Source organism: Bipolaris sorokiniana, assembly GCF_000338995.1.
Source record: "Bipolaris sorokiniana ND90Pr unplaced genomic scaffold COCSAscaffold_5, whole genome shotgun sequence".
NCBI lineage: Eukaryota > Fungi > Ascomycota > Dothideomycetes > Pleosporales > Pleosporaceae > Bipolaris > Bipolaris sorokiniana.
Window position 1 is genome coordinate 846,912 of NW_006911899.1, and position 25,211 is coordinate 872,122.

The 25,211-nt window shown below is 50.5% G+C and overlaps 12 protein-coding genes across 12 annotated transcripts; 4 read left to right on the plus strand and 8 right to left on the minus strand.

Annotated features, from left to right (window-relative positions):
* Positions 1-26: 26 nt before the first annotated feature.
* Positions 27-851, minus strand: COCSADRAFT_86262 (uncharacterized protein; the record flags this gene model as incomplete). The annotated part of the gene is made up of 1 exon (XM_007700500.1): positions 27-851. One exon carries the CDS (start codon positions 849-851, stop codon positions 27-29), a length of 825 nt encoding a protein of 274 aa, XP_007698690.1.
* A 950-nt stretch (positions 852-1,801) lies between these two features.
* On the minus strand, positions 1,802-2,326 carry COCSADRAFT_35628 (uncharacterized protein). Its single transcript, XM_007700170.1, has one exon. The coding sequence runs from the start codon at positions 2,285-2,287 to the stop codon at positions 1,835-1,837; it is 453 nt and encodes a 150-aa protein (XP_007698360.1). The 5' UTR covers positions 2,288-2,326; the 3' UTR covers positions 1,802-1,834.
* COCSADRAFT_159224 (uncharacterized protein) lies at positions 2,314-2,763 on the minus strand (the record flags this gene model as incomplete). The annotated part of the gene is made up of 1 exon (XM_007700501.1): positions 2,314-2,763. The coding sequence occupies one exon, from the start codon at positions 2,761-2,763 to the stop codon at positions 2,314-2,316; it is 450 nt and encodes a 149-aa protein (XP_007698691.1).
* A 75-nt stretch (positions 2,764-2,838) lies between these two features.
* Positions 2,839-3,797, minus strand: COCSADRAFT_35630 (uncharacterized protein). Its single transcript, XM_007700171.1, has 5 exons — positions 3,666-3,797; positions 3,591-3,617; positions 3,506-3,535; positions 3,368-3,458; positions 2,839-3,319 (listed from the first exon to the last, which is right to left on the minus strand). Exons 1-5 carry the CDS (start codon positions 3,724-3,726, stop codon positions 3,178-3,180), a joined length of 351 nt encoding a protein of 116 aa, XP_007698361.1. The 5' UTR covers positions 3,727-3,797; the 3' UTR covers positions 2,839-3,177.
* Positions 3,798-4,798: 1,001 nt separating this feature from the next.
* Positions 4,799-7,047, plus strand: COCSADRAFT_86635 (uncharacterized protein; the record flags this gene model as incomplete). Its single annotated transcript, XM_007700502.1, has 2 exons — positions 4,799-5,914; positions 5,965-7,047. 2 exons carry the CDS (start codon positions 4,799-4,801, stop codon positions 7,045-7,047), a joined length of 2,199 nt encoding a protein of 732 aa, XP_007698692.1.
* A 1,213-nt stretch (positions 7,048-8,260) lies between these two features.
* Positions 8,261-9,234, minus strand: COCSADRAFT_35634 (uncharacterized protein). The gene is made up of 2 exons (XM_007700172.1): positions 8,917-9,234; positions 8,261-8,850 (listed from the first exon to the last, which is right to left on the minus strand). The coding sequence occupies exons 1-2, from the start codon at positions 9,197-9,199 to the stop codon at positions 8,297-8,299; spliced, it is 837 nt and encodes a 278-aa protein (XP_007698362.1). The 5' UTR covers positions 9,200-9,234; the 3' UTR covers positions 8,261-8,296.
* A 39-nt stretch (positions 9,235-9,273) lies between these two features.
* Positions 9,274-10,542, plus strand: COCSADRAFT_35636 (uncharacterized protein). Its single transcript, XM_007700173.1, has one exon. The coding sequence runs from the start codon at positions 9,374-9,376 to the stop codon at positions 10,112-10,114; it is 741 nt and encodes a 246-aa protein (XP_007698363.1). The 5' UTR covers positions 9,274-9,373; the 3' UTR covers positions 10,115-10,542.
* A 2,232-nt stretch (positions 10,543-12,774) lies between these two features.
* Positions 12,775-14,091, minus strand: COCSADRAFT_307511 (uncharacterized protein). The gene is made up of 3 exons (XM_007700503.1): positions 13,726-14,091; positions 12,979-13,676; positions 12,775-12,929 (listed from the first exon to the last, which is right to left on the minus strand). The coding sequence occupies exons 1-3, from the start codon at positions 13,958-13,960 to the stop codon at positions 12,924-12,926; spliced, it is 939 nt and encodes a 312-aa protein (XP_007698693.1). The 5' UTR covers positions 13,961-14,091; the 3' UTR covers positions 12,775-12,923.
* Positions 14,092-14,124: 33 nt separating this feature from the next.
* On the plus strand, positions 14,125-14,586 carry COCSADRAFT_25217 (uncharacterized protein; the record flags this gene model as incomplete). Its single annotated transcript, XM_007700071.1, has 1 exon — positions 14,125-14,586. One exon carries the CDS (start codon positions 14,125-14,127, stop codon positions 14,584-14,586), a length of 462 nt encoding a protein of 153 aa, XP_007698261.1.
* A 636-nt stretch (positions 14,587-15,222) lies between these two features.
* On the minus strand, positions 15,223-17,089 carry COCSADRAFT_139729 (uncharacterized protein). Its single transcript, XM_007700504.1, has 3 exons — positions 16,961-17,089; positions 16,023-16,909; positions 15,223-15,953 (listed from the first exon to the last, which is right to left on the minus strand). Exons 1-3 carry the CDS (start codon positions 17,018-17,020, stop codon positions 15,515-15,517), a joined length of 1,386 nt encoding a protein of 461 aa, XP_007698694.1. The 5' UTR covers positions 17,021-17,089; the 3' UTR covers positions 15,223-15,514.
* A 121-nt stretch (positions 17,090-17,210) lies between these two features.
* On the plus strand, positions 17,211-19,215 carry COCSADRAFT_35639 (uncharacterized protein). The gene is made up of 3 exons (XM_007700174.1): positions 17,211-17,254; positions 17,302-17,642; positions 17,698-19,215. Exons 1-3 carry the CDS (start codon positions 17,249-17,251, stop codon positions 19,019-19,021), a joined length of 1,671 nt encoding a protein of 556 aa, XP_007698364.1. The 5' UTR covers positions 17,211-17,248; the 3' UTR covers positions 19,022-19,215.
* A 2,420-nt stretch (positions 19,216-21,635) lies between these two features.
* COCSADRAFT_139735 (uncharacterized protein) lies at positions 21,636-24,818 on the minus strand. The gene is made up of 4 exons (XM_007700505.1): positions 23,833-24,818; positions 23,299-23,763; positions 22,680-23,249; positions 21,636-22,629 (listed from the first exon to the last, which is right to left on the minus strand). Exons 1-4 carry the CDS (start codon positions 24,554-24,556, stop codon positions 21,980-21,982), a joined length of 2,409 nt encoding a protein of 802 aa, XP_007698695.1. The 5' UTR covers positions 24,557-24,818; the 3' UTR covers positions 21,636-21,979.
* Between the last annotated feature and the right edge of the window lie 393 nt (positions 24,819-25,211).

Consider the following 25,211-nt stretch of genomic DNA (forward strand, 5'->3'; position numbering starts at 1 on the left):
GAAAATCATCATCACTGTTTCGAAGCTCAAGCAGCTGGCTTTGTGAACTTGGCTTTCCTGGCCTCTGCCGCGGCCCGGTCCTTCTCACTCATCCAGGTGTTTCCTCCACCGCTACTCTTGTTCTCGCTACGACGATCATCCCGGCCATCCCTGTTCCGGTTATCCCGACGTCCTCCCCGGCCTCCAGTACGTCCAGATTCGCGGCGCTTGTTGCTAGCAGCATCATCGCCGCCTTCGCGTCCACGCTTCTGGCGGCGCTCTGGTAGAGCCTCGTCAAGACCCTTGGGTGGCCCAACCTCTCCAAATTTCTTGGCCCTTTCCAACTTCTTAAGACCTTCATCATCTTCGAACTTTGTTCCGAACTTGAGGGCGCGCTTCTTGCGTTTCTCAATCTCTTCGTCAAGGTTCGTTGCAGCAAGGCCTCTTGAGTAGTCAGGAGCGGGCTCTTCCTTCTTCTCCTCTGACTCGGTCTTTGCGGCTCCGTCCACGGCGCCTTCAGCTGGGGCGTCTGCAGTCAGGTCGTCGGTTTTGGCGGGATCGATATCGGCTACTTGGTTCGGTACTGCTTGCGGGTTCGGTGGCTGGCCCTCGCCTCCGGCCTTTTTGACTGTCTCTTTGTTGGAAGTGACGGCCTCAGCAGGCGCTACTGTCGCAGACGCAGGTGCTGCAGCAGCTTCGTCGTCATCCCAGTCGATTTCATCCTCTGCGCCAGCAGCAGGCTTTGCGCTAGCCTTCTCATCGTCTTTTTGTAAGCGCTCGACCATCTCGGCCTTCTTGCCAGTGTGAGGTAGCTTGCGCTCTTTGAGGAGCGCTGACAGCTCGTCATTCTTCATCTTCGCGTATTCCGTCATGGTTGCGCGAGGATTGGGCTGTGTAGGTAACGTAGTAGGCTTGACGCGACGCGAAGTGGGACGCGTAAAGGGGAGGCGACGAAGCTTCCCAAAAGTCGTAGGGAAGTGTACGCAAATTAGTAAAAGGGGGTAGGCACGTTGATGAAGAGAGAAGAAGGAAAAGTGAAAGTGCGAAAAGTGTTTGATGAAGGTGTTGCTGGTCGAGGTTGAAACAATGATTGTGCTCGAGGCGACCGTGGATCGATTGAGTGGAGCTGCGACCATTCAAGCTAGTCTGCTTTCGGTGCCCCGCATCTACCAATTGCTTTTCGCCAACCCTGTTGTTTCAGGTTAGAGTTCACAACAACGGACAATGCTCGCAATGAGAAATGCCTCAAAGAAACATCCATGTCCTGGTGTATCTTCCGGACACGCAAGTATGATTTTTTGGGAGTTCATTCAGGTATGATTGCATATATATACACAGAAGTAAGCGTAAGGTTGTTAGACCTGATTTTGCCAGTTACAAAAAGCACTTTGAGGAGCAAGGGGAGGGCTGCAGGTACGCAGACTGAACCATTGGGCTGATGCGTAGCCGATGATATGAAGATTTCTGTGCTTATTCCATCGTTGCTCGCCGGTACGGGTCAAGATCGACAGTGTGTCTTTATCTGGTCACATCAGTCCTTGCCCTCTTTCGCGACCAATTAGCATCCCTAAGTCTGCTTGTGACTCCGTGAGCATCGTCCAGCTTGTGCTTGTCAGGAGACATTCTATCTCCCGAGCATGTAGCTGATCCCCAATGATTATTATTGCACTTGCTGTTGGTGACCATTTTGTCTTCTCGCGTCAGACTTGAAGACTCTGAACGAATTGTATGGCCATTCATATGCGTACCACTCTGCATCAATGCCATGTCCAGCGTCATTGACGTCACAGCGTTTTCTTTGTGGCCGCTTTCATCATCCTTGGTCTCCTGCACCCCACAGGGCTGTGTGCTGAGATTAGACAGATACTTCGCCTTCTGAACGAAGAAGCTGACTTTGTCTGCATGAGGCGTTTCCAGTCGCATGGTAGCAAGCTGCATGAGTTGACTCGGGCGTGTTCATCTCCTCAATCCGGCCACTAGTCTTATCTTGGGGGCATGGGTATTGTGAATCTGTGGCGCACGGTTGGACAAGGGCTTCGTTTGGTTGCTGTCGAGAGTTGATCACCTGCTGTTGCACGTCCGTCTTCTTCTGCCATTCCCGCTCACTCTTGCGCACCTCTGCCAACCATGCTTGATGAAGAAGATCATTAATCGTATTTTGGTGCACTTGCTCGATCTCACAATCGAAATCTAGTTGTGCATTTAGGTCCTTGATCCGCCGGTCCTCGGCTGTTTGACTGGCACGGATGATTTTGCTGACTGTACCTCGCAACTTTTTTATATATTTCACCAGCTTTAGAACACCCATGCTGGTTCTTGCAAGGGCATACTCATCTACAGATTTAATGACTGCATCCATATGGTCTGAAAGGTCTTGAAGCGGTTCATATGGGGCTGCTGAGGTAGACCCAGAACTGCTACCAAGATCATTACAGGAGCGTGCTTTGCAGAATTTGGTACCCAGGTGCTGGTCGGAAAAGGCCTTGGCTTGAATTTGATCACCGCAGGCTTCGCAAAAGGTATGATCAAGGGACCATGTTTTTGCAGGGGCTTCCTTGGCGCCTTCCCTTGGTGTCGGCCGCGAACTGCCTCGGTGGCTTTTTGTGTGAGGGGTCCGTGATTCCGTACACCCCTGCTGAGCTTGCTGATTCTATCACTATCGGTTTCGCTGTCACTGCTAGGCGTAGAGTGGGATAAGTCACCCCTAGCGAGACCTGGGCGATGGCTGTAAGTGGCGGGAGATTTACGTGAACCAGACGTATGATTTCCAGAGAAGGGAGTCATTTTCCAGATGAGTATCCTTTGCTAGAGGAAATAAGCGGTTGGGCGAAGTCACAAGTTGGTTACGCAGGCTTTGGTGGCTTTTGCAGCGATTGTTTTAGGGTAAGAGGAGAGCCAGTGCAACGTACAAACGAGAGGCGTGGCGTAAGATACATGTCCAGATGCAGTGGTGAGTGAGCCAAGGGTCTACAGCGCAGTGATATTCTTTAGGTTCACGGTGAACGCTAACTGTGAAGCCAGTGCCAGACAAACCTTCTATATGTGAACCTTTACGGTTACTCCATTTTGGCTGCACTGTCAAGAGCAGCTTTGCTACTTATCATACACGCCTATGTAATTTTCATCTCCAATTGTAGTTGTTTCTACAACTGTGAAATATTCCAGCATCTGCCCCGGATGTTGCGAGCAATCCAAAATCTAGTTCTTCTCATTGCGAGCGACGCGTGGGTATTGGAAACTCCTGGGAAGGATCATAGGTCTGCGGTTGGCGCTGTTGAAAGCCTGTGTAGCAAGCGGGGAACTTTCTGTGCGGATGGTGGTGCCAATGGCCATGAAGAAGCTGGTAGGATGTCAGCGCAAAAGAGACCGTAAGGCAGGCGACGCATACCCAAAGGTCGCGGCTGAACCCATCATGTATTGACCGAGTGTTCTTAGCATTCCATTTGGTCCTGGGCCGAATCGAACAATGTTGGTAAATCCTAGGACCGTTAGAACGAGTGCGGGGGACATTGACGGCTGTGCGAACCAAAGATGAAGCCAATGATCAGACCGACCGCTGTACACATGTTAGGGCGCTCGAATCTTGCATGTGTGGTTGTGGAGAAGCATACATCCACCCATCATGCCGCCCATCTTGACTGCATGGTGTTAGACGTTTTCAAGCAGATGCGAGCACGGGAGCATACGCTTGTCAAGCGTGGAGGGGCCATGGGCGCCCTGAGGCATGGATCCGACTGGCACAGGCATTGTGAGGGCGCTGCGAAGGACTGAGGGCGAGAGAGAGAGAGGGCGCGAGGGGAGGCAGAAATGGTTTGGCAGCTGCAGCGACGGTCCCGCATTCAAGCTTGCTCTGGCCGCGGCTCCAGCAGCAGCGCCAAGCGGACACCACCCAAGTCCGGGGAAAGCACAACCGTAGGATGCCCAAAGCAGCTAGCCGTGTATGTAGTCCATGTACGAGGACGTATGTATGTATGCATGTATTTTATCACTAGTTATTTGCTATTACGTAGTTGCACATGTGCTGCCAACACCTGGGAGATGAAGATGGCTGCCGGTAGCCAAGCAATTTTGGCCCACCCTGTCAGGACTTCACGCACACCCTGGCTGGGACACGTGACCATTGTAGAAGCCCCCTTCACGGGCGGCAGCGTGAAATGAGGCGAAAATGGTTTGGAGGCCCGTCCGGTGTTTCGCGTGCAGTTTGCAGTTGCAGAGAACGAGTGCTTCACCCACTCCCGCCCTGTCGTGTCCCATCTCGGTGTCTTTGCCGTGTCATTGTTTCGAAGCGGCAGTCTTCTCCACGCCCGCATCACGCCTGTGCCTGCGCCGTCGCCTCGCCCATCTGGCCACTAAAGCAGTGCAGTGAGACGAGCCCGACGACACCTCCTGCTCTCCCCAAACCGCCATCCATACCGCCCTCCCCCACCACCGCTCATCCACCAGCCCGGCCCACCCAACAGAGAGGCTGTTGCTGTGCTGTGTGCCTCCGTTGCAGCCTTGCGAAGCCCTGCACCATCGCTCCCCGACGTCGCACGGCATTCCGCCAGCCGCACGCACACACTCACGCCCACACCCACCTCCATACACCTACACATCCGCCAAACGACACCCGACACCTGACAGCTCTGCGCGAGTGTCTCCCGCCGCGACGCATGAGTGCCTGAGCGACTTGTGCCCCCATCGTGCCCTCGTTGCTTGTTTGGCGGCCTGTCACGCTGCTGTCGCGCCGCTAAAAACGGAGACCACGGGAAGCGTGCAGGAAAAGTGACGCTGGACTCTGTAAACACAACCTCGCCCTGCCCTCCCCACCACCTCGCCAATGACGGCAGTCGCGCCCCCCGTCAACTACCAGAATATCAACCGCCAGGCATGGAGCGCTGAGGGCGTCCCCAACGGCGGTGCCATCTTCATGCCGCGGAAGAGTGCACAGCGCTCAAACTCGTCGTCGAGCCTGTCGTCACAAGCATCTGCATCCTCCACCCTCTCTGCCTCGTCATCCTCATCACACCCAAACGGTACCGCCCCCCTCAACGCCGCCGACTGGGCTGCCACCCGCAAAGCAAAAGCCCCAAAGGGACTATGGCCCGCAACAAAGACTGAGCCCATCGCAGGAATCACCGCAGCACGAACACAGCCCATCGCTTCCGCAGGCCCTGGTTCCTCGGCCGCCTCGGCCATGAGCGCCCTCCAAGCCCCCTCTGCAATGGTCCCCTCGCAGCACAATGGCCCCGGCCAGGCCCAGCAACAGGCCAACGGCGCACAGCGGGCACAGGCCCAGGAGAGCACCGCCGTCCTGCACCTCGTCCCCATGAATGGCACATTTGAGCGCAAGACCATCACCGTCCCCTTCTTCCCCGACGTCCTCCGCATCGGCAGACAGACCAACAACAAGACAATACCCACCCCGCTCAACGGATACTTCGACTCAAAGGTTCTCTCGAGGCAGCACGCCGAGGTTTGGGCAGACCGACAGGGCAAGATATGGATCAGAGATGTCAAGTCGTCCAATGGAACCTTTGTCAACGGCTCCCGCTTGTCACAAGAGAATAGAGACTCGGAGCCACACGAGCTACGCGAATCAGACATGCTAGAACTCGGTATCGATATTGTCAGCGAAGACCAAAAGACCATTGTGCATCACAAGGTCGCAGCACGTGTTGAACATGCCGGCATATATACCCGCTCGAGTAATGAGATGATGGACCTCAATTTTGGCGAACTCGAAGGATCCCAAATGTCAAACATGATGGGTGGCGGCAACCAACAACAAATGCTGGGTATGCGAGGTCGCACTGGCAGTCAGAGTTCCATGAACGGCCAGCGGCTCCAGGGTCCTGGTGCCATGCCCAATTACACAAATGGCCTCCCACAACCGCGCCATCCTAATTTCTGGTTGCAGCCTATAACAATGGAGCAGGTAGTTAAGAAGCTCAATGTGAGTCCATCGTGATAAACACCTCTGCTTGATGTTGCTAACAAAAGTAGACGGAGATCAAAGCTGCCAAGCAACAGTCGCAAGATCTCCAACAAGCCCACCAATACATCAATGCTATCCTCTCAGCAGACCCCAAGAAGGAACCTTCCAAGGCATCTCCCATCAACCAAGTCAAGATCTCCCCAATCAAGGATAACAGTCTAAAGGCTAGGTTCTCAGACCCACCAGCTCCCCCGCCACAACAACCTTTGCCTGAAAAACCCGATGTTGCATCTTCCCTTAAGAGGTCAGACACTGAGCGCGCCAAGACCGGCTCGCCTGTACGCTCCGACCCGCAGTTGTCTTCGCTCACTGAAGCCTTGACCAATGCCAAGAAGGAGATTGAGCTGCAAGGCATGCGGTTACGCGATCTAGAGACTCTGTTGAACGAAGAGCGCCGCGCAAGAGAAGATGCTGAGGAGCGAGCAGCTCGTCTCGAGCGCGAGACAAACAGGGACCACAGTGATGCGGAGACTGTAGTAGGAGAGGACGACTCGGAAAAAATCGATCCGACTGAGCCAGAGCACGAAGAGCCTACTGGTTTGGAGAACGGAAACCCTGTCCCTCCAACTGCCGATGACACTGCAGCGCGGCTGCAGTCTTGTCTTGACCTGATGATGTCGGAAATGAATGAGATGAAGCAGCAGATGGAGCGCTACCGCGAGCGAGCCGAAAGCGCAGAAGCCAACAGCAAGTCGCTAGCAGAGATGATCGAAAACATCAGAAAGGACAATGCAAAGGCCGCCAGTAAGGACACTCTCTGGCGAAGCAGAAATGACGCTGCATCTGCGAAACCCGACGTAAAGGCCGATGCTGATGTCAATGAGGCTGAAGAGGGCGAAATCACCATTATCCGAGAAGATCTTGGCGACGATGGCCCAGAAGCGTCGCCCCCTGCGCAGAGCCAACAAAATGGGCATGCCGTTGCGCAGAATGGCTCAAAGCAGTCTGGGAAATCGACTGCCTTGGTCGCTCATAGGCTAGATCGAGATTCCATTTATTATGGTGGTCCGGTCGGAGCCATGGTGACGGTCGTTGCAATAGGTGTAGCCGTCATGGCCATGCTTAATCAATATCCCAAGGGCGAGCGTTGAGCAGACGAGTACAAGATGGAGTTCTGCTGCCCTACCGGAAGAAGCTGGTCTCCCGCGGCGGCGACATTAGAAGTGGCTTTTGGAGAAGACATGGTGTTCCTGGCCAACAGGCATGGCAGTGGCAAGAGTGTGAGCATTACAAGAGAAGAGGCCAAACATACAGGACATCGACATGTTCACCCTAGCAAGCTTGGGCCACACTACAACTCCTCCTGCTTCTTGCACTATTGGCCGCAGCGCTTGTTGCATTCCTTATGCACGATGCTGCGCAAGCATGACACATCTTTTCCAACATCATCGTTATGACTGCAACGACTTCACCAAATACAGCCATTCTGCCTTAGACATCCAATCGAATATCCAACAGCATCACCCACATACCGATACCTGGACACTTGCTTCAAACCACACCTAATGTCTTGTAACGACATTAGACCAGCACAACAACAACATTTTCTTTGCCTGTTTCCTACAACTCCGGCGTACACCACCTTGGCTGCCCCTTTGCGTCAGGGGCACGCCCATCTTTTTCTTATATATTACTCGGCGTTCGAGGGAACTAGGGACGGAGGCATTTTTGCGTGCCGCATACTTTGGGAAATAATCATGTCTGTTTTTTTCTTTGCGTCTCCTTAATTCGCTACATGGGAGTTTTTTTTCTCTCTTCACCTTTTGTTCAAGGGGTGTTGGCGAAAAGCAAGGGACATGCTACTTGTTCTTCTGCCTTGAGCCATACGCGCATATCGACGGACATTCTTTGGAAGGAGCGATGGGGGTTTAACTGACTATATTTTCCTTTGTTGCAGGGTTCTTTTCTTGTTTGTGTTGATTGGCTTTGCTTTGGAATATACTGGTTCGCTCTTCTTCCTTTTCTTCTTTCTTCTACTTCTTTGCGTTGGAAATTGGCATCACGGAACTTATGATGGGGCGGGGGGATCAGGAAGGCGGACTGTGTGTGTGTTGTTCGGTAAAATTGTGGAGGATAAGGCACAATTGGGGGAGTTAGTTGGAGGAGGGGAGGGGTGGAAACAAAGTCGCTCGTGATAACCTCTTTTTCCTTCTTCACATTCTCCTATGTTCCGGACAACCCTTTCTTCAATGATAAATATTTGCCTTGAGCCTTTTTTTCCCTTCCAATGCATGGCCTGGGATAGATTACCATGTGGTGTTGGTATGCTTTGTATGTACATACCAGAAAAGACTCATATCATCACTTGTTAACAAGAAAAAAGATATTCTGATGCGCTTTTTACTTGAGCCCAATACTAACATTCACCGAACTCACCATGCGTAACCTCGTCTCGGGAATCTCATCACCATCGCCCCCTCCTTCTTCCCGTCCTTGTTGCTCCCCTTCCACACTAACCTCTACATCATCAACCGCACTCACACTCCCCATCTCAATCCTCACCCTGCAATCCGCCTCGGCCTGGAAATACAACCCAATCTCCAGCGCCCGCGGTATCGCTCTCCCTGTTGCCTTGAGATACACTTCCTCTCCCCCACCTGCACCACCATCTGCACCACCCTTCCGCGCCGCTTCCCCCGCTATCTCGCGCTCCACCGTGCGCGCATCCAGCTTCCCATTTGCCTCTGCGAAGCGCCCTCTACCGAACGCTTTTTCCCGCGCGGAGATAGATTGCTTGTGTCGTTGGGATATTTGCGCCAGTAGCTTGCGCACGCGTTTTAAAGTGGAGATGTAAGGGCTTGAAGCGGTTATGTAGAGGACTTTTGGGTGCTGGGATGAGGCGAAGGGGGTGGGGAGGGCGGGGTGGAGGAGGGGTCGTTTGGATATTTTGGCGTCTGTGAGTTTGAGTTAGTAGGGAAAGAGAGGGAAGGAAGGAAGGAAGGGGGAGGGAGAAGACGTACTGGGTGGGAGTTTGGCGAGTTTTTGACGTTTTGAGCGGGTGGTGGGGTAGTGAGTTGAGGGTTGTGCTGAGGGTTTAGAATTCGGTTGACCCTTTTTTGTTGGTTTCTGAGGGGCTGTTGCTTTTTTACTCGCTGCTGTTGTGCTGGGCGATGAGGTAGTCTTGCTCGAGGGTGGTTGCCCGCATGGTGGTGTCGCATCAGTCATTGTGATGTCTTGAGCTGCCGAAGCTGGTTGAGTCTGAGCCTTGACCTGGCCGTTTACCGAGCGCTTCTTTCCAGCCATTATTCCGGGCGATATGAAAGATGAGTTGTGGTTGGGGAGGGAGGGTGAAAGTGATCTAGAGGGACATGTCGCGTCGCGTCACAAAATCTTTATCGATAAAGGCTATCGACGGCTTCGATTTCCCTCACAATCGCTCAACCCCACAACTCCCCCCCAAAGCATGTACATGTAATAATGACTTCTATAGTGAGCCCAATGCGGCAAAAACTCCTTCATATTCACCTCCCAGGCCTCGTCCCCTACGCCACAGCCGCCCGCCTGCAAGAAACACTCGTCTCCCGTTTCCTCGCCGCAAAGCCGCCCTCCACCACACCCTTACCTCCTCCACACATCATAACCGCCTCCTTCCACCCCGTATACACCTGCGGCCGCCGCGAAATCGGCAGCGTCTCCCCAGCCCAACAGGCCCATCTGCGTGCAGACGGCGGCGCCGACTTCGTCGAAGCCCTACGAGGCGGACAAACCACATTCCACGGACCAGGCCAACTCGTCGCATACCCGATTCTCGACTTGCGCTCGCACAAGCTCACGCCCAGACATTATGTTTGCCTTCTAGAAAAGAGTCTGATAGCCACGTGTGCGCGCTTTGGTGTCAAGGCTATGACTACGCAGCATACGGGTGTGTGGACGAGTCCCGATGATAAGATTGCAGCCATTGGCGTGCATATGCGGCGGAATGTGACGAGTCATGGGGTTGGGCTGAATGTTGATACGGATTTGTGGTGGTTTGATCGCATTGTGGCGTGTGGATTGGAGGGGAAGAGGACGACGAGTTTGCAGCGTGAGGGGTGCGAGGGGTTGAGTGTTGAGGGGGTTGGGAAAGTGTTTGTGGATGAGGTTGCGGAGAGACTTGTGGGTGTGGATGGGGTGGAGAGGTTAGGAGAGCAAGAGGTAGAGAAGATATTGAAGGTGTGAATTGAGGTTCGCCGTTGGATTCTCCGCTGTGAATGGTGTGAGGATTGAATAGTGGTGTGATTGGAGGAGATGGTTGATACCCGATAGAGATGTCTTTCCTGATAGTATGGCAAGTGCCTGGCTGTAGTATATAGATACTGTAGATCATTGTCTAGATATCGAGGCCTTTTCAATTACGAAAAGCCATAGCTCTCAATCGATTGATTATTGTGTGCCTGAGACAAACATTATAGACTCTTTAAATCAAGATGTCTAGAGTTTCCTCTGTCTCCAGTTCCCAAGAACGCTTGGTTCCATTTACTTCCTTACTACTCTCCAATTGACAAAATACTCATCTTCTTCTTGCACAATCTAAACACCTTCTTCTCGAATCCCTTGCAGTCTTACCAGGAAGAAAAAAGTTCCCATCGCACTAAGCTTCTCCGAATATCATCGGCTAAAACCATAGCACAGAAACCCTTTACTTTTTCCCTCCCATCCGCCCCTGTAACTAAAACTTACAAGGAACATACCCCCAACACAACTAGTGGCTTGCTGAGGATCCTCAGGGTCTTTTCGGCACAACGACTTAGAGTTTGACCGAGGGCGTGCCGGAGTCGGTCCAATTTTTATTTATCTACTTATGGCCTGTGTACTGTACCCTAGCCAAGACATCTGGTGATGTGTCGTTGAGTGCTATACTAGGTGCATTCGGAGACTTGATTTTTTGGAGAGAGGTGGTGTGAAATGGGACGTTTTTGGGTGGATGAGTTCACAGGGAGGGGGGTTTTGTGCTAGTTGTCCAGGTTGTATTAGATGGAGACTGGGTTCTTGCTTGTAGTAGTGATGCCGGGATATTGACAACAAACCTACGTTGGTATTTGGACGTAAGGTCGCATCTGCACTGTTAATTACCAGAAACTTCGAACCCTCAATCTGGCAATTAGGTATATGCATGTCTGTTTTCAATTTTCCTCTTCTTTCTCCCCCAGTCAAAAGAAAACATAGGGCTCAAGTGCAGCGAAAAGTGTGGTTAAATCAACGTACGTTGTCTTTTGTCTTTCCTTTTCCCTCCAACGCCTTTTCGCGCGTGCTTCGTATTCGCATAGTTGATGGGCATACTCAGATCACCAGACGAAATCAAAACAAAGCTACAGAAAAAACGTACGATTCAACATGACGAGAGATCTAGATTCTTGTTCTAGAAGACAACGGATGGTGGGACACGTCTGCCTCCCCAACATCTCCCACCGTAATCTCGACCACATGACATGCACACTCCAGATTCCAACATGTCAGTGAGCCCCTGTTCCTTGTCATTGGCTAATGTAATAACCACTTCTCTCCGTTTTCGCACACACGCACATATCTATTGACGTGATTCGTATGTCCCACAGATGCACAAATACTACCTCATTTTCTCTCACAGCCATGGCGGTAAATGACAACACGCGTCGTTTCCTGGGCATGCATTTGTATGCGTGCTAACACGCACAGCTCGTGATTTTTGTGGAGCTTGACGATCCAGCTGGAGCACCTGGCAGTCAGCCATGGCGCCAGCCAAACCAGATGAAAAAAAAACAAGATAAAAAACCCCATTCTGTCCTCAGCCCTTTTCCTTTCGATTCCAGAAGCGGATCTTGTAAAGACGCTTCGCCTGGCCGATCTGGAGGCGTTTTTTTTGTCTCGGGATTTAGGGGCGAGATCACTGCGCCCACTGTAGCCATGATCCCTGAAGACAGTTGCGTGTCTGCGCCGATAACCATGCATGGCTCGTTTTTTTGCTTTTTTCTTCAATCTTGTACGACAGAGGTGATGCGGCATGACATGTTTCTCATATAAACATGCGTAATGGTTGATGCTATAGTGATGTTTTTCTCCCAGCAAGGCATACAGTACGTCACATGCCCCATTTCCCCTTACTCATTCGGAAACCGGGTAATGGTTCTTTCTCGTGGCGAGGATATCAGCGATGCGGGCAGAGGCGTGGAAGTGTCTGGCCCCACTTAATCCGGCACCGATTGCAGGTCCCATGTTCAGGCTACTTGGTGACAGATCAATCCAAAGGACCCGAGGAGCTGGTCATTCGGATGCAGTCCTCATGTGCTGATGCGGGTACAGCATGGGGGATAACCCCATTTTCGATACGCGAACAAGCGCTTGTGGGCGTCTGCGCTAACATAGCGAGTATGTACAGGGGTTGTTGCAAAGACGGGAGCCACTAGTAATTCGCTCAGAGTTCCGCATAGAGAGCATGCTGATGTAATCTTAATCTGGCTTCGAGCCAACCAAGGACTTGGAACTGCAGATATATTTTCTTATTCATGGCTGTTAAGACTCCACTCGACGTTGGAGTTTGTGACACATTCTGCAAAGAGTCTTGTTTACCACGGGTTGAACGCGTAACCGAGCGATCCATCGTGTCTCGAAGCCCCTGTATCTCTCCGGCTCGGAGGTTGCCTTGTTGCACGCAACGTGGCCTGAGTTATAGATTTCGTGTAGTTTGGTATCTTGCATGACTATATTATTCATTACGCATATTCATACTTGAGGTTTGGCTACCCGCATTACGTATTTCTTCTGCTAAATGTGAAAGGGATGTTACAGCAACGCCGATGAAACACGCCACATTATTGGCCATGGGCCTCGGGAAGTCTTCCAGTGGCTTCCAGACATCTGCACCAATCTCAGAAAAAACAATCAGGACGCCATGGGCCATTTGGCATCTCATCACCGACTCTTATTCTGGAGATGTCGCCTGCCAAATGATAGCAGCAGACTCCATGAAATGCAATGGTACAATATCATTCCAAGTGTTGATAACAGATAATCACGGCTGCATATGGTCAGATCATCGTCCCTGAATGTTGTGTGGCTGAACTCACTCTGTACGACCCGTTCACAACCATGGGCTCGGTCTGCCCCACGACGGTGGCGTCAGTGTCCATACGCACGTGTAATGTCATCCCCATGTGCACTGTGCCGTTCAAGGTGTTTGCCGCGTTTTGCGCCAACTCCTTCGAGGCGAACTTGGCAGTGGCGGCGCCTTTGAAAGCCCTTGTCCTGTTGTCTCGGATGAACTGAATGTCAATTGCGTAACCTACAGTCTGTAACAACAGAGCATTGAGGTCATCCATAGTGCACTTGTGGCTCAAATTTCGAATGAAGATACCTCGAGCTTCTGTGAGTATGGCTCCCCCTCGGATGTTAACGGGAATTCCGTTGGTGGTGGTCGAGTACACCGGTGGGTTTGACAAAGGGTAGGCTGGGTAAGTTGGAACATGGGCGTATCCTGGCTGCTGCTGCTGCTGTGAATAGGCTTGCAGCTGTGGGTATGTCGAATACATGTAGCCAGACTGTGCTGACATGTATGGGGCCGACACTTCAACAGATGCCGCTCTGCCGCCCCCCAACTGGTTCACTCTTGCAATGTCAATGCCGCAACGCCCAGTGGAGTGGCCACCTTCTGGGATTTCAGGAAATGCGGTAGAACAGTTACAGCGCATCAACCGGTAACCGTCACCCCTACGGCTGGTTTCCCAAACATGCACAAGCATGCCTTTGGCTCTGTGATATACTTCTGCTATCAAATCAGTTATGCCTCACCGTTATTTGGGACCGAGTATACATACTGAACACTGCATCTGCATCTTCCCTGTCTTTTAGTCGACACCATCCTTGCATCTCTCCTCTTCTATGACCCTGGCTCGAGTACACATCAGCCCACCCTGGTTGCTCCTTGACTACTTTACGAAGATGATCTTTGAATTCCTGCCATCCAACTAGGTATGGTGCATAGCGCGTGACGCCAGATACCACGAGCAAATAGTCTCCATCCCCCTCTTTCAATGAGCCTGGGTACGACATGCCGGCGAGAAGCAAGTAGCTGAAGTTAAGGAGTTTGCAAATGAACAATTGTATAGCTTCCAGGTACAAATGAGACAATATAGCTTTTTCAGGTATACCCTATAATGATTGGGAGTATATGAACAGAAAATAAAGTCTAGATTTAGAAGATAGAATCGTACAAGATGACTTCTGGGACATATGGTAGTACTGGCGCTGTTCTTATGCCTTCTCTTCCGCGGACTCATCAAGGTCATGTTTCTACCGGTACATACCATGCCCTATTAATGGCTGAGAGTTTTCATTCTGTCGTCGTCCAGGCTCACTTGGCTGGCATGGGTGGTGGCGTCAAGGGGGCGTCGAAAAATGAGGCCATGGGGTCCACCCGTTTCCCCGAGGTCTTTGCTAGGGCCGTACCCGAGCGGGTGACCGCGATCCTGCAGGACCATGAAGTATCATTGGATACGCCGCAAAAGAGATACCTCATGATTATTGTCGAATCATTCTTGAACCTCCGTCAGCTCTTCCAAACACACCGCAGCACCTACGAAGATCTCACCGCTCTTCAGATTGGACGTCTCCAGCAGACCGCATCTTCAGCTTTAGCTGTGCATTATATATCGTGTAGCGCGGCTTTACGCACATAGCCGGGCAAAAGCAATTCGTGTTGGTCTTGGCTTGCAGGTTAAGATATGTTAATTGAATTTATCGACTATACGGTGGTTCTCTGAAATAGCTAGATACAGTATTTTTGGCTCAGAATTAGTGAAGTGGTCAAACTAGGAGAAATTAAAAGAGCTCTATAATTACTCCCTTGGGTCAGAAATTGTAGTGCTGAAGCTAGAGCGTAACAACTATATCCCTACTTATGTCACCTCCTTATAAAAGAATCGTTGAACTAATTTAGAGCTTACACTTACCGCACAAGGCAAGACTGGTGCAGAAACTAAGGAAATTATGGACAAGGTTAGAGAAGAGAATCAACCAGCCACCTAGCAGATCAAGGGATAGCCTCCAACTCAAGCATTTCCCTCTTCAGCCTTCTTCTTCTCCGCATCTATCTTCTCTGTCGCCCCAGAAGCTGCTAAACAAGCAACGTAGCTTAAGGCATTCATCAAATATTACATATAAAATAGGTAAGTTTCAATAGCCTATCTAGTAGTGCTATAGAGAGGTAGTTATAGCTCAAGCTCTACTTACTACCATAATCTGCGGGGTAATAGAATTTTAGCATTATATCTGCTTCTTCAAATACAATAGCTTCAATCGAGAGTTGTGAGAGCCGCCGATTTTGACGATCTAGCAATTATAGTCAATGATATTGTGACGTTTATGGACAGCTGCAGATTCTAACCTACATAATCAACAAAGTTCGCGACCGACTCCTCCTCGCTCTGTACCGAGGCTCCACTTGTGAAAAAGCGGGCTCATTTTGTTTTAACAGCTATGAGTAATTCGGATATCGGGTGGCTTGGCTCTGATGTATAAGGCCGCTTCTTATCAGTCAGGCGTTGGCTCATCGCAACGAAGTCGGTCTGAAATTGACAAATGCAGACAGTCGAGAGTTTTGTCAACTCAATGGGATCTCCAAACAATGAGCTTCTGGTCGAATCCACCGCTTATCAGGTACTCGCCCTTTTTGTCATTGTTTATGATGTGACCAGACCAGAGGCAACGGAGTTTGGAACCTGGGTCGTGTGCCTCCAGAGATGAAACCAGTTTCCCGCTCTTTGCCTCAATACCGCGTACGACTCCGTCATCAGAGCTTACATACACACCTGAACCGTCCGGACGCCAAACCAAGCGTGGCGTTGAGTAAGATGTTTGTGGCGCCAGAGTGGATACGTTGATTAATATAGCGGCTTCCTCCTTATCCGAAACAGCTAGTTCAGCTCGAGCTTGCGACGCTTGTGTGACGGCTCCATCGGAGTGTGCATTAACACCTGCAGCGGGTCCAGAAGAGCGTGTTGGGGGGAGCAGAAGTTTTACTATCAGTAACTTCATGTGTGGCGTGCTGCACGCGTAATAGATTACATATTAGCAGTTGTACAGTATCACATGCATCTCAAGCGCATAGACTCACCTCGATGTTGCGACAGCGACCATGTGTGGATTTGTAGGACAGATCTGTATATCAGAGGGAGTAAACGCCACCCAAGCGTTTGAGTGAGGAGCAAGGTTTTGCTTTCCTAGAAGGGTGAAATTTGGTGAATCTGAGCTGGGAACGGAGTAATAATGCAGGAATGTAGAGTCTCTTCTAGCAACTATGAGGGCGGGCGTACCATCTCCAGGCAATGTAACAAACATGGTTGATTCTGGTATACTCGGTAATGTTAAAGTTGCTATTGGGTCCCCGAGCCTTGGCATTTCGGCGCTGATATTGAGCTTGTATAGGAATACCTTAGCATCCCAACCTGCGCTTGCGACGAAGATTGAAGTCCCGTCTGCCGAAAAAGTAGATATCTTGACGAGATACTTGCTGTGGTCCTTGCGCTCTTCTATCACAGTGCTGCTGGCTGTATTGAATAGAGTCAGCTTGCCTGACATTGAGGCGATCAAGATATGCTGAGTATCTGCAGGTACAACATCCAAAGTCGGTGAATCTTGGAAACCGGAAAATGTGTGAGCAAGCTCAAACTCTTGAGTGTGCGGATCCATCAAGTGTAAGTGACGGTCAGCAGTAGTGACTGCAATGTACTGCCGAACGTCTGTTGCAGATGGTAGCAAAAGATCCAAGACCGCTACGCTAAGTATATTCGACCGATTTGGGAGAGTTCCTACGACCTTCGGATGGGCAGGTGCTTGAATAGTCCATTCTTGCTCGGTGTCATCAATACCAAGCTTTTCAAAGTTGAGGCTAAGATCGAATTTCTTCTTCTCTTGCAAGACAGACTCAATCGTGACCAGGTCATTGGGGGCTGCGCCAATGTCAGGAGGCAGTCCGGCTTCCTGCACGAAGCTGCTCAACGTCTAATCTGGTGTTAGTGGGTGTGTAGCAGCTCAAGGATGAGGTGACGTCACCTGTTCGTATCCATTAGCTCTTAGAAATCGCGCCACTAACTCGGCTGCAGATGGAAGCATGGTGTTTAATTGAAGAGGTTGCTTTTTCAATACTCTGTGAACTGGCTGACTTCAAATAGACATGTCCCGTGTAGGGGATGCATAGTGGTTCTGGTGAGGGGAGACTGGATGGAGCTAACCGTCTTTATCGATAGTGATGGTCCCCACAATGTACCCCAAAGAAGATTCTGTAGAAGAAAAAGCGTCACAACAAGAACACGGCGACTCGCCATTCAATACTTGTTAAAAATGGAGGCAAGTTGCAATTTGCAGGGTTTCATCGCCATCCCTGACCATGGCAGAATATGACTATCCTGCGTCGACAATTGACTGAGAAATTGGTCGCACTGCAGCACGCTACGCCTGAGCAGCCTTACAGCATTGCGCATCGTCTGAACCTAGCCAGAGCCTACAAGAATCTTGGCTATCCAGATCTTGCCGCAGGAGATGCCTATAAAGCACTGATATTAGTGGATGAGCTGGTTGAAGAAGGCGAATACCATGATGAAGCCCTAGAGGCTGCACGCACAGATCTTATTCCAGAAAAAATGGCCGACTTATCCATAAATGCCGAAAAAGAAGCGATTCCTTCAGAGTACGAAGACATCACGAATTATGCGCAAACACAGTGGTCAAGAACAGCGTAAGTAAGCTATTTTGGATTTGTTGAAAGATTCAAGAGAAGCTGATTTGTCAAGGCATGATATCCTTATCGAAAGCCTGTTGGACTGTGGATGTTTGCGCAGTGCGTTTGACTACATTGCTCGCGCGATGAAAGCATTCCCTGATGATGCTACCTTCAAAACTCATGATGACTCTTTGTCAAAATGTCTGAAATCCTACTGTGAGCAGAACGGAGAAAGTTTTGAGGATATCGAGGTTGATGATTATCCCGACAAAGGACTTGTTCGCCGAGAAAAATATTCCTGGAATGATCACGAGCCAGATCGGTTCTCAGCCAAGTGTTTAGATTTTCTCAATGAGGAACTCACAGACATAGCACCAAAACTAGAGGTGAGAGTCTCTGAGTTGCCTCTTCTCGCCACTACCTCATCTGTAGACGGGAAGTCTCCTGAACCACAGTACACCAAGCAACTCGGGTTATTTGCCAAGGAGGATATAGCCCCTGGAGAAACCATACTAGAAGAGAAGTCGCTTCTCACTGGTATATCAAGACTACACGAGTCATATTGCGATGCTTGCAGCATACCTCTCTCGCAATCCGCGGACACAGCCAGCGAAAACATAACGTGTGAAGAATGCAACGAGGTCTTCTTCTGTAGCGAAGAATGTCATGACCTCGCCCAAGATCACTACCACCCTTCGATATGTGGAGTAAGCGTCGACCAAAGCAAGGTGTCTGCTCGTGAAGCAGCCGATCATCTCTATAGCCTTCTGCTTGTTCGCGCACTGGCATTGGCAGAGACCCAGGAGCTTCACCCCCTAGAGCTAAAAGAAGTTCGCTACATTTGGGGTGACTATCATGGCAAAAACCTCGATACTGCGTGGCAAATTGATTCAGCAGGTCATCTGACTGATCCTTTTGCAAATATGCCGCAAACATTGTCCTTTTCCTTCAAGAGTAATGTACTCATGCCAATTCACGTTCTGGAGCAGATGGATGTGAACATCTTTACCAAAAGCGATCGCTATGACACCTGGATTTTCAACACACTGTATGCTAAATTCCGAGGAACAGCGTCCGCGCAACAGGGAATGGATGGGAGACCTGAGATTAGCGCTGTTCACCCCATGTGGTGTCTTGCAAATCACAGCTGCGATCCAAATGTGGCGTGGGAGTGGCGTGGGTCCATGCGGTTCTGGACACGTAAGGAGCTCGTAGACTGGAAGGGTAGAGACCCGACCAAGGGACCTGGGCTGAAGAAAGATGAAGAGGTGTTTGGTCACTATTGCGATGTGCGGCTTCCAGTCAAGGAAAGGCGGGAGTGGGCTGTCGGAGCGCTGGGAGGCGATTGCATGTGCACCAGATGCATCTGGGAAGATGCGGCCGAACGCAAGTAGGATAACTCGCAATAGGTGGCTTATCAACAATCATGGTATTGGAAAACCCGCTAATCTGGCGCCATCTTTCTGCGGGTATCAAGTTCGTTCATGACTTCTATGAATAGTGCGCTTGAACTGTATCGGCTGAATCGGACATGTCAGACACACCAAACGACAGAAAACGAAGTTGATGCAGGATACGTAGAGGAGGATCAAGATATGGTATTCAAGATGGTTTCGATGAGACCAAACCAATCTCAGCAAGCGTACTGCGCCTCCATAAACCCTAAACGGCATTGTGCATGTGGTAGCAGCATATATCAGACCACAATCTGATCCTTATCAAGCGTGCCACCAGATCTCCACATTTGACGCGGATTAGGGCCCCTGCATCATGTCCAGTTTGTGTGAAGCAAGCACATTCTTTCGCTTACCTTTATAGGATCTTGGTGCACTCAACATCTACACGCGTTTAGTGTACTTTTTTGGCTAGTAGTGAGTGCCGTCACCTTTGCATTGCATATACCTGGCATACGCTTCGTGCCGTAGCCTCAATATGCGTTTTGCCGACTGCCGCTTGTGTTGCATTCTTCCTCCACATCACCATCTCCCACCAATCGCAAAGCGCCATCATCGGCTGAGGTTTCGCAACGTGCCGGTACCCGTATATGTAGTGACCAACTCCTTTCTAGCCTACATCCCGGTCCCGGGTACTGAATGCATCTGATCAGTGGACTTCCCGACGCTAGATATTGTTTTTTTCAGCCTCACTTACACCCGCAAACTCCTCATATACCTTTCTATGCAACGTGCGTCAGAACTTGTCAAGACGTTCAAGCTGACTTTGCAGCTGCTCCGAACCCGACCTCGATCTTGATGTTAGATTCATCTTTTGCTGATTCTAACCATGTGTGTTTGCACCAGATTTCCTCGTATCTAGCGTTGTCAACGGAGTATTACTGATTTCCGTTGACTGCCCCGGCTATTGGCACCCTGGGTGCGCTCATATATTAATTGTGGTAACGGAGGCGTTAGTTGGTAAGAGCTGGTGGTAACGGATGACGCCGGTGGGCCGTTCAGCTTCCACTACATGGAGGGAGCCGCGTGAATGCGCAATATTGCCAGTGTCATATAACCCACTTTGGGGGAATCACTAGAAGCACGAAGCCCCATTTCAACGATTCTGCAAATTTTATTGGATTTTAAGCCTGCCACACAGGCGGTGAGCCTTATTCCCGACAACCAGGTTAGTATTTCCAAATATGGCAATAGGCGCTCTGGCTGTGCTACTACGTTGTGACGTATAGGAGAAAGAGAAAAGCCACATTATTTAATCGACAGGGCTTTTTGATGTATGTAAGATATATCAAGTGCGGATACGGGAAGGCTGATCAATCTACGAAGGATTTGCACTGCACGAATCATGCATGGCGTGGCGGATCTAGACTACGCAACCCGTCCCGAAATGTGGGGAAGGGGTTTCGATTATGATTCTGAGCTTTGAGTTGCCTCATCGAAGCTCGTATCTGGTACAAAGGTCAACAACCTAATATTCATACAGAGAGCTTCTTAGAGCTTCTTAGAGCTTCTTAGATCGTGTCTCTTCGTGCACGAAAACCCGTCGAGGACTGATTGTAATATGCAGCTAAAGCTGCAACTATATTGACGAAGGTTTTTGGATGAAGAATGCAAGCAAGGGCTTACATGTCACATATGAAAGCCCCAACAAAATGCACGGCGGATATACGTGCCCCCACGTACATACAGCAACAAGACGGGCACCACACCCCCTTACCAAACAGAGAAGCCAGGTAACCTCAAGCTACGCCACAAAATCCAGACATACGAAAGCAAACCAACTCTCCAATTATTCAAATCTATCTGCTTCACTCTTGTGCCTCAATCCTTACCAACCAACTCTGGTAACATCCGCGATTGGACGCGGCGCTGTTTCTCGGCTCCTCAGACTCAGTACCAAGCTTTACAAGAAAAATTGCATCATCTACACTCGTATCTTATGTAACTATCTAGCATACCAGATTCACTCCATCACACCCCAGCAAACGGAGAATGCCAAGCAAGCCACTTACCCTCCCAAATAACCCCCATGGACCCGGCAAACAATCAGAAAGCAATTCACACACACCTTACAATACCATACCATAACACAGTCATGCCACGCCCAACGCACATGTATGTAACCATCCCACTCTCTTTCTGCACACACACAAACACACGGATACCTACCTACCCACCTACCCACTCACTTCCCCTTCTACTCAGTGCCACCCCACTCTTAACCAGGCAGCAAAGTGGCAGTGTCTCAGCGGCACGGAAAGCAGGCCCAGAAGTAGCACTGTAAGCAACGATACTGCAGCTATGGACAGGCGGTTATGTAGATACTCGCAGATCCGTGGAGAAAGGCAGGGTGGGATGGCGATGAGTGCATGGATGCGTGTACAGGGTTTGGAGGATGGAGGGTTATGACCTTTTCTAACATGGGGTTTGAGGGGGGGATGGGGAGATGGAGGTATGTGCGGCGTGGAAAGGTGTAGTCTTGCTCCTTTGATGAAAAGGCAAAGAGGATGTGATGAGAGATGATATGAAAAGTCGTTCTCGTCTTTGACAAAGTAAAAAAAAAATCATGTTAAAAGAAAAAGCGCTGGTAGGCAGTGCAGTAGGCTCCGGCAGATCAAATAAAAAACTTAGTAAACGACTCGATCATTGGGTTCATCGAGTAATCGTATAACAGCAAAACCCTCGACCAGTCAACATTTTACATGATCTCCCCCTATTCATTCGTTGGATATACTCAACTACTCTATACCACGCCAGGCGCACTCAAAAAAAAATATACAAGAGAAGGTATAGAACATATCTTCATTACCTTCAAAAAGCCCAGCCCCTTAACCAACGTACACAAAAAAACCAGAGTTATCACATCAATCGTCTTACATATCCACATGATAGCCCACCTTACTCCGTTGCACTAACCCACCGCCACCACGCCGCAGGCACCAACCCCGTCTCCATCCCACATGCCCTCGAAACAGCCACAATAACAGCACCAAGGACACTAACACCCCCAAGGACCTTAACAAGCGCATAGCTCCTTCTCTTAAGTTCGTCGCTGAGATTGCACAAGCCAAGGGGATCGCGGGAATCAAGTCCACCCATAGCTCTAGCATAGCGATTTCCGATACTGCACGTATTCTTCTCGTCACTATGTCTAACCATTGCCCATTCGGCTCTGGGCGCCGCATCAGGAGATGTTGCGACCAGTGAGCCTTTGGCAGCTTCTTCGTTGACGCATTCAAGCATCCATCTAGCGCGTTCTTTGCTTTGGAGTTCATCGAAGCGGTCGCGTTCGTTGCGGCGGCTGCGCTGGAGATCCGTGGCCCATCTTGCGATTCGGATTTCGCTGAAGCGTTGGTCGCCTTGCGCAGAGTGGCCGTATCGTGCTAGAGAGAAGTTGGCTGAGGGCTCGAGGGCTTCTGAGTTGGCGAGGGATGTGGATGAGGCGAGGATTGGGGATTGGAGGTTTGAAGGGTAGAAGGGCGATCCTGAGCCGGGTACTAGGACACCTGATGGTGAGGTGGCGGAGAAGACGGAAGATGCTAGAGATGCTGGCTCAGAGGTTAGCTTTATTATGGAATATGGTATTGCTATGGCTTACGATTAGAAGTAACTCCGTTGAGTCCTATCGATGCTGTCGTTGGACTGCGTGGTTGAACGATGCTTCGCACCATGGTCGACTCGCCAGGAAGATTTACCCTATGCCGCCATGCCACGAACTTCTTTGCTGCAGAATGCCTGAGCCAAGTAATAGAATCGGGATCGAATACTTGGTTCACTAGTGCTGTCAACTCTGAAGGCAAAAGAGGTTGCACATAGTCTGGCGACATAAGCACCGACGCATCCATGGTGTCATGGTCCGGGCCAAGAGTAGAGGATACTGCGTATGGATAGGTGGGTGTAGTAAAGGGATACTGGTTTCCTTCGTTTGAAGCACTAGATACTGGAGGCTTTGATAGAGAGAGGCCCTGCACATCAAGTAACGCATCGTCGATGGTTTCTCCAAAGAAAAAGGGTCTAAAGGCGGTCGTTTGTAACTGAGCGAGGATGGAGGTCTTCAATGCTATAACCTCGTGCGCAGAAAGGGTATCCGATTTCGCTATAATCGGAATGATATTGGTAAGATATGACAAACGCTGCATATACTCAATGTCTTTGCTGATATCTTTGCCTGTCAAATGTCAGAAATAAATCATAAAAAAAACAACAACTTAGATTACCAGACGATAGCAGGTAAATTACAACGTCCACAAGGACGCCACCATTACCGCTGACAAGTCCGAGCGCATCGCTATCTTCCAGTGATACGACTGAAGAAGTCTGGTAAAAGAGAGATTCCACATAGTTGACGATGGTACCTATGTCGTCTGCTTCTGTCGGTCCTGGTGAGTATCCGGGGGTATCGACAAAACAAATGTTCCTCTCCAAAACACTGTCGCAACTACCCTTTCTCTTCTTTGGTGCACGAGAGTCGTCCAAATCAGTCCACCAATGCGGGTAGGGCTTCGTGCTTGCATGAATCTCTGTCACTCGTGTAGTACCTGCATGTTCTGGTTTCCTTGCACGGGATTTGGACCTGGATGCACGTGGCCGCGAGATTGACTGGGGGGCTGGTAGAGGATCTACGTGTACAATGTCTTCGCATGCCTGTACGATGGATCGAACGAGAGACGACTTGCCGACTCCTGTGTCATACCGTCAGTATCCGATACGCTGCACAACAGCACGTACTGTAGACGCCGAGTATTACGCACCTGTTTCACCTACAACCATCACCTTTAGCTTACTCATAGCCTTGCCTTTTGTCGTAAAAGGTCGTCTCGTCGGCATTTGCATTACGGGCATGACAAGCTGTGGAAAAGATAGGCCATCCTGCTGTATCTCGACATGGTCCTCCTCGCCTGCGCCAGACATGGCAGCTTGACTAACAGCTTCATCCATAGTGGAATCCTCGTCAGACAGTTTGAGCGAGGTTATCGAAGCAGATGTCGGTGTACTAGGCATGGCAGAAGTAGGATATGGGGAGGACACGTCTGCGGTAGGCAGCTTCAAGGGTGTATAGGAACCGTGGTTGGAATGATTTCTCTTCAATTTCCAAGTCTTGTTTGCCCTGGCATCGTCTGGCAACGTTGCTGAATCAATCGACGAGCCATGCGACACCGGCCTTGGGCTCTTTGCGCCATGGCCCTTTGTTCTCTCTGCCTTGAGCGAGTCGGTGCGCTTTGGCGCATCCTCGGGACCAAATGCAGCTTCGAGTGTATCTGCGAGACTTTGCACTCCGTACGTGCCGTGATCCTCGTGTCTTCCCGAAGAGGTTGCAACATGAGGCGGAGCTGCGGTCTGCTCCAGGTCCTCGAATCGCTTGAAGACGAAGGAAGTGGGTACATGGGATACAGGGGCAACCGGGTCGATGCTCGACTTGCGAGAGCGCGGCTTAACAGCAGGAGTGAGGGCGTCGCCGCCCGGTATCGGTCGCATATCGGCAAGATGTTTGGGGCATATGGCACCAAATGCAGCTGTCGAGGTGTTTGGCCGCAGGAGGTTTGGTACTAAGCCTCGTTCAAGTACCGAAGTGGTGATGGCAATAGGATGGATGCACGCGACGGCCCCCGCCTTCGCCCCGCGGCGAGCTACTGCACTGCTAGTCTCGCGTGGAACGCGTCAATGCGCCTTAGCAGTCGTGCAGACAGCAGACAGCAAAGGGGGCGAGTTAATGTTTGACAAGTCCTAGGAAGAGGACAGAAGGTTGGAGGTACAGTCAATGCTACCCCATAGTCGTGGAGCTATTGGGCTGCTGCCGATCCAAAGTAGCCTGCCTCATCCTCGAATCAGCGATCAGCGCGCCTACATGAGGGCTGCATGATACATTATCAGCTGACGTTATCGCGACGCCGCCGAGATCCTATGATACCACGGTAGCTTCAAGAAGATGCCTTGATATATATGTAATATGGCACATATTGTATTCGTGCTAGAGCGCCTTTACGATTGCTTTTCCCATCCCCGTCTCATCATGGCCCTGTACATGTCATGCTGTACACGCCTGTCTGATTTTGCACCCGAATCCATTACACCAGATGCCATGACAGTCCCCAGCCCGTACCTCTAACCGTCACGTCGCCCACCCTATACA

Bases quoted from the DNA above. Each gene is read 5' to 3' on its own strand.
- COCSADRAFT_35639 (XM_007700174.1), top strand. The intron at 17,643-17,697 runs GTAAGTAAGCTA...TGATTTGTCAAG, and splicing joins ACACAGTGGTCAAGAACAGC to GCATGATATCCTTATCGAAA.
- COCSADRAFT_307511 (XM_007700503.1), bottom strand. From the start codon at position 13,960: ATGTCGTACCCAGGCTCATTGAAAGAGGGGGATGGAGACTATTTGCTC. The intron at 13,677-13,725 runs GTATGTATACTC...CTGATTTGATAG, and splicing joins AGATGCAGATGCAGTGTTCA to CAGAAGTATATCACAGAGCC.
- COCSADRAFT_139735 (XM_007700505.1), bottom strand. From the start codon at position 24,556: ATGCGACCGATACCGGGCGGCGACGCCCTCACTCCTGCTGTTAAGCCG. The intron at 23,764-23,832 runs GTGCGTAATACT...GGTATGACACAG, and splicing joins GATGGTTGTAGGTGAAACAG to GAGTCGGCAAGTCGTCTCTC. The intron at 23,250-23,298 runs GTAATCTAAGTT...GACATTTGACAG, and splicing joins AATTTACCTGCTATCGTCTG to GCAAAGATATCAGCAAAGAC.
- COCSADRAFT_35634 (XM_007700172.1), bottom strand. From the start codon at position 9,199: ATGGCTGGAAAGAAGCGCTCGGTAAACGGCCAGGTCAAGGCTCAGACT. The intron at 8,851-8,916 runs GTACGTCTTCTC...TCAAACTCACAG, and splicing joins ACTCGCCAAACTCCCACCCA to ACGCCAAAATATCCAAACGA.
- COCSADRAFT_35628 (XM_007700170.1), bottom strand. From the start codon at position 2,287: ATGGGTGTTCTAAAGCTGGTGAAATATATAAAAAAGTTGCGAGGTACA.
- COCSADRAFT_35630 (XM_007700171.1), bottom strand. From the start codon at position 3,726: ATGCCTGTGCCAGTCGGATCCATGCCTCAGGGCGCCCATGGCCCCTCC. The intron at 3,618-3,665 runs GTATGCTCCCGT...AACACCATGCAG, and splicing joins CCCCTCCACGCTTGACAAGC to TCAAGATGGGCGGCATGATG. The intron at 3,459-3,505 runs GTTCGCACAGCC...TAACGGTCCTAG, and splicing joins GATCATTGGCTTCATCTTTG to GATTTACCAACATTGTTCGA.
- COCSADRAFT_139729 (XM_007700504.1), bottom strand. From the start codon at position 17,020: ATGCTTCCATCTGCAGCCGAGTTAGTGGCGCGATTTCTAAGAGCTAAT. The intron at 16,910-16,960 runs GTGACGTCACCT...ACACCAGATTAG, and splicing joins GAGCTAATGGATACGAACAG to ACGTTGAGCAGCTTCGTGCA. The intron at 15,954-16,022 runs GTGAGTCTATGC...TTACGCGTGCAG, and splicing joins GTCGCTGTCGCAACATCGAG to CACGCCACACATGAAGTTAC.
- COCSADRAFT_35636 (XM_007700173.1), top strand. From the start codon at position 9,374: ATGACTTCTATAGTGAGCCCAATGCGGCAAAAACTCCTTCATATTCAC.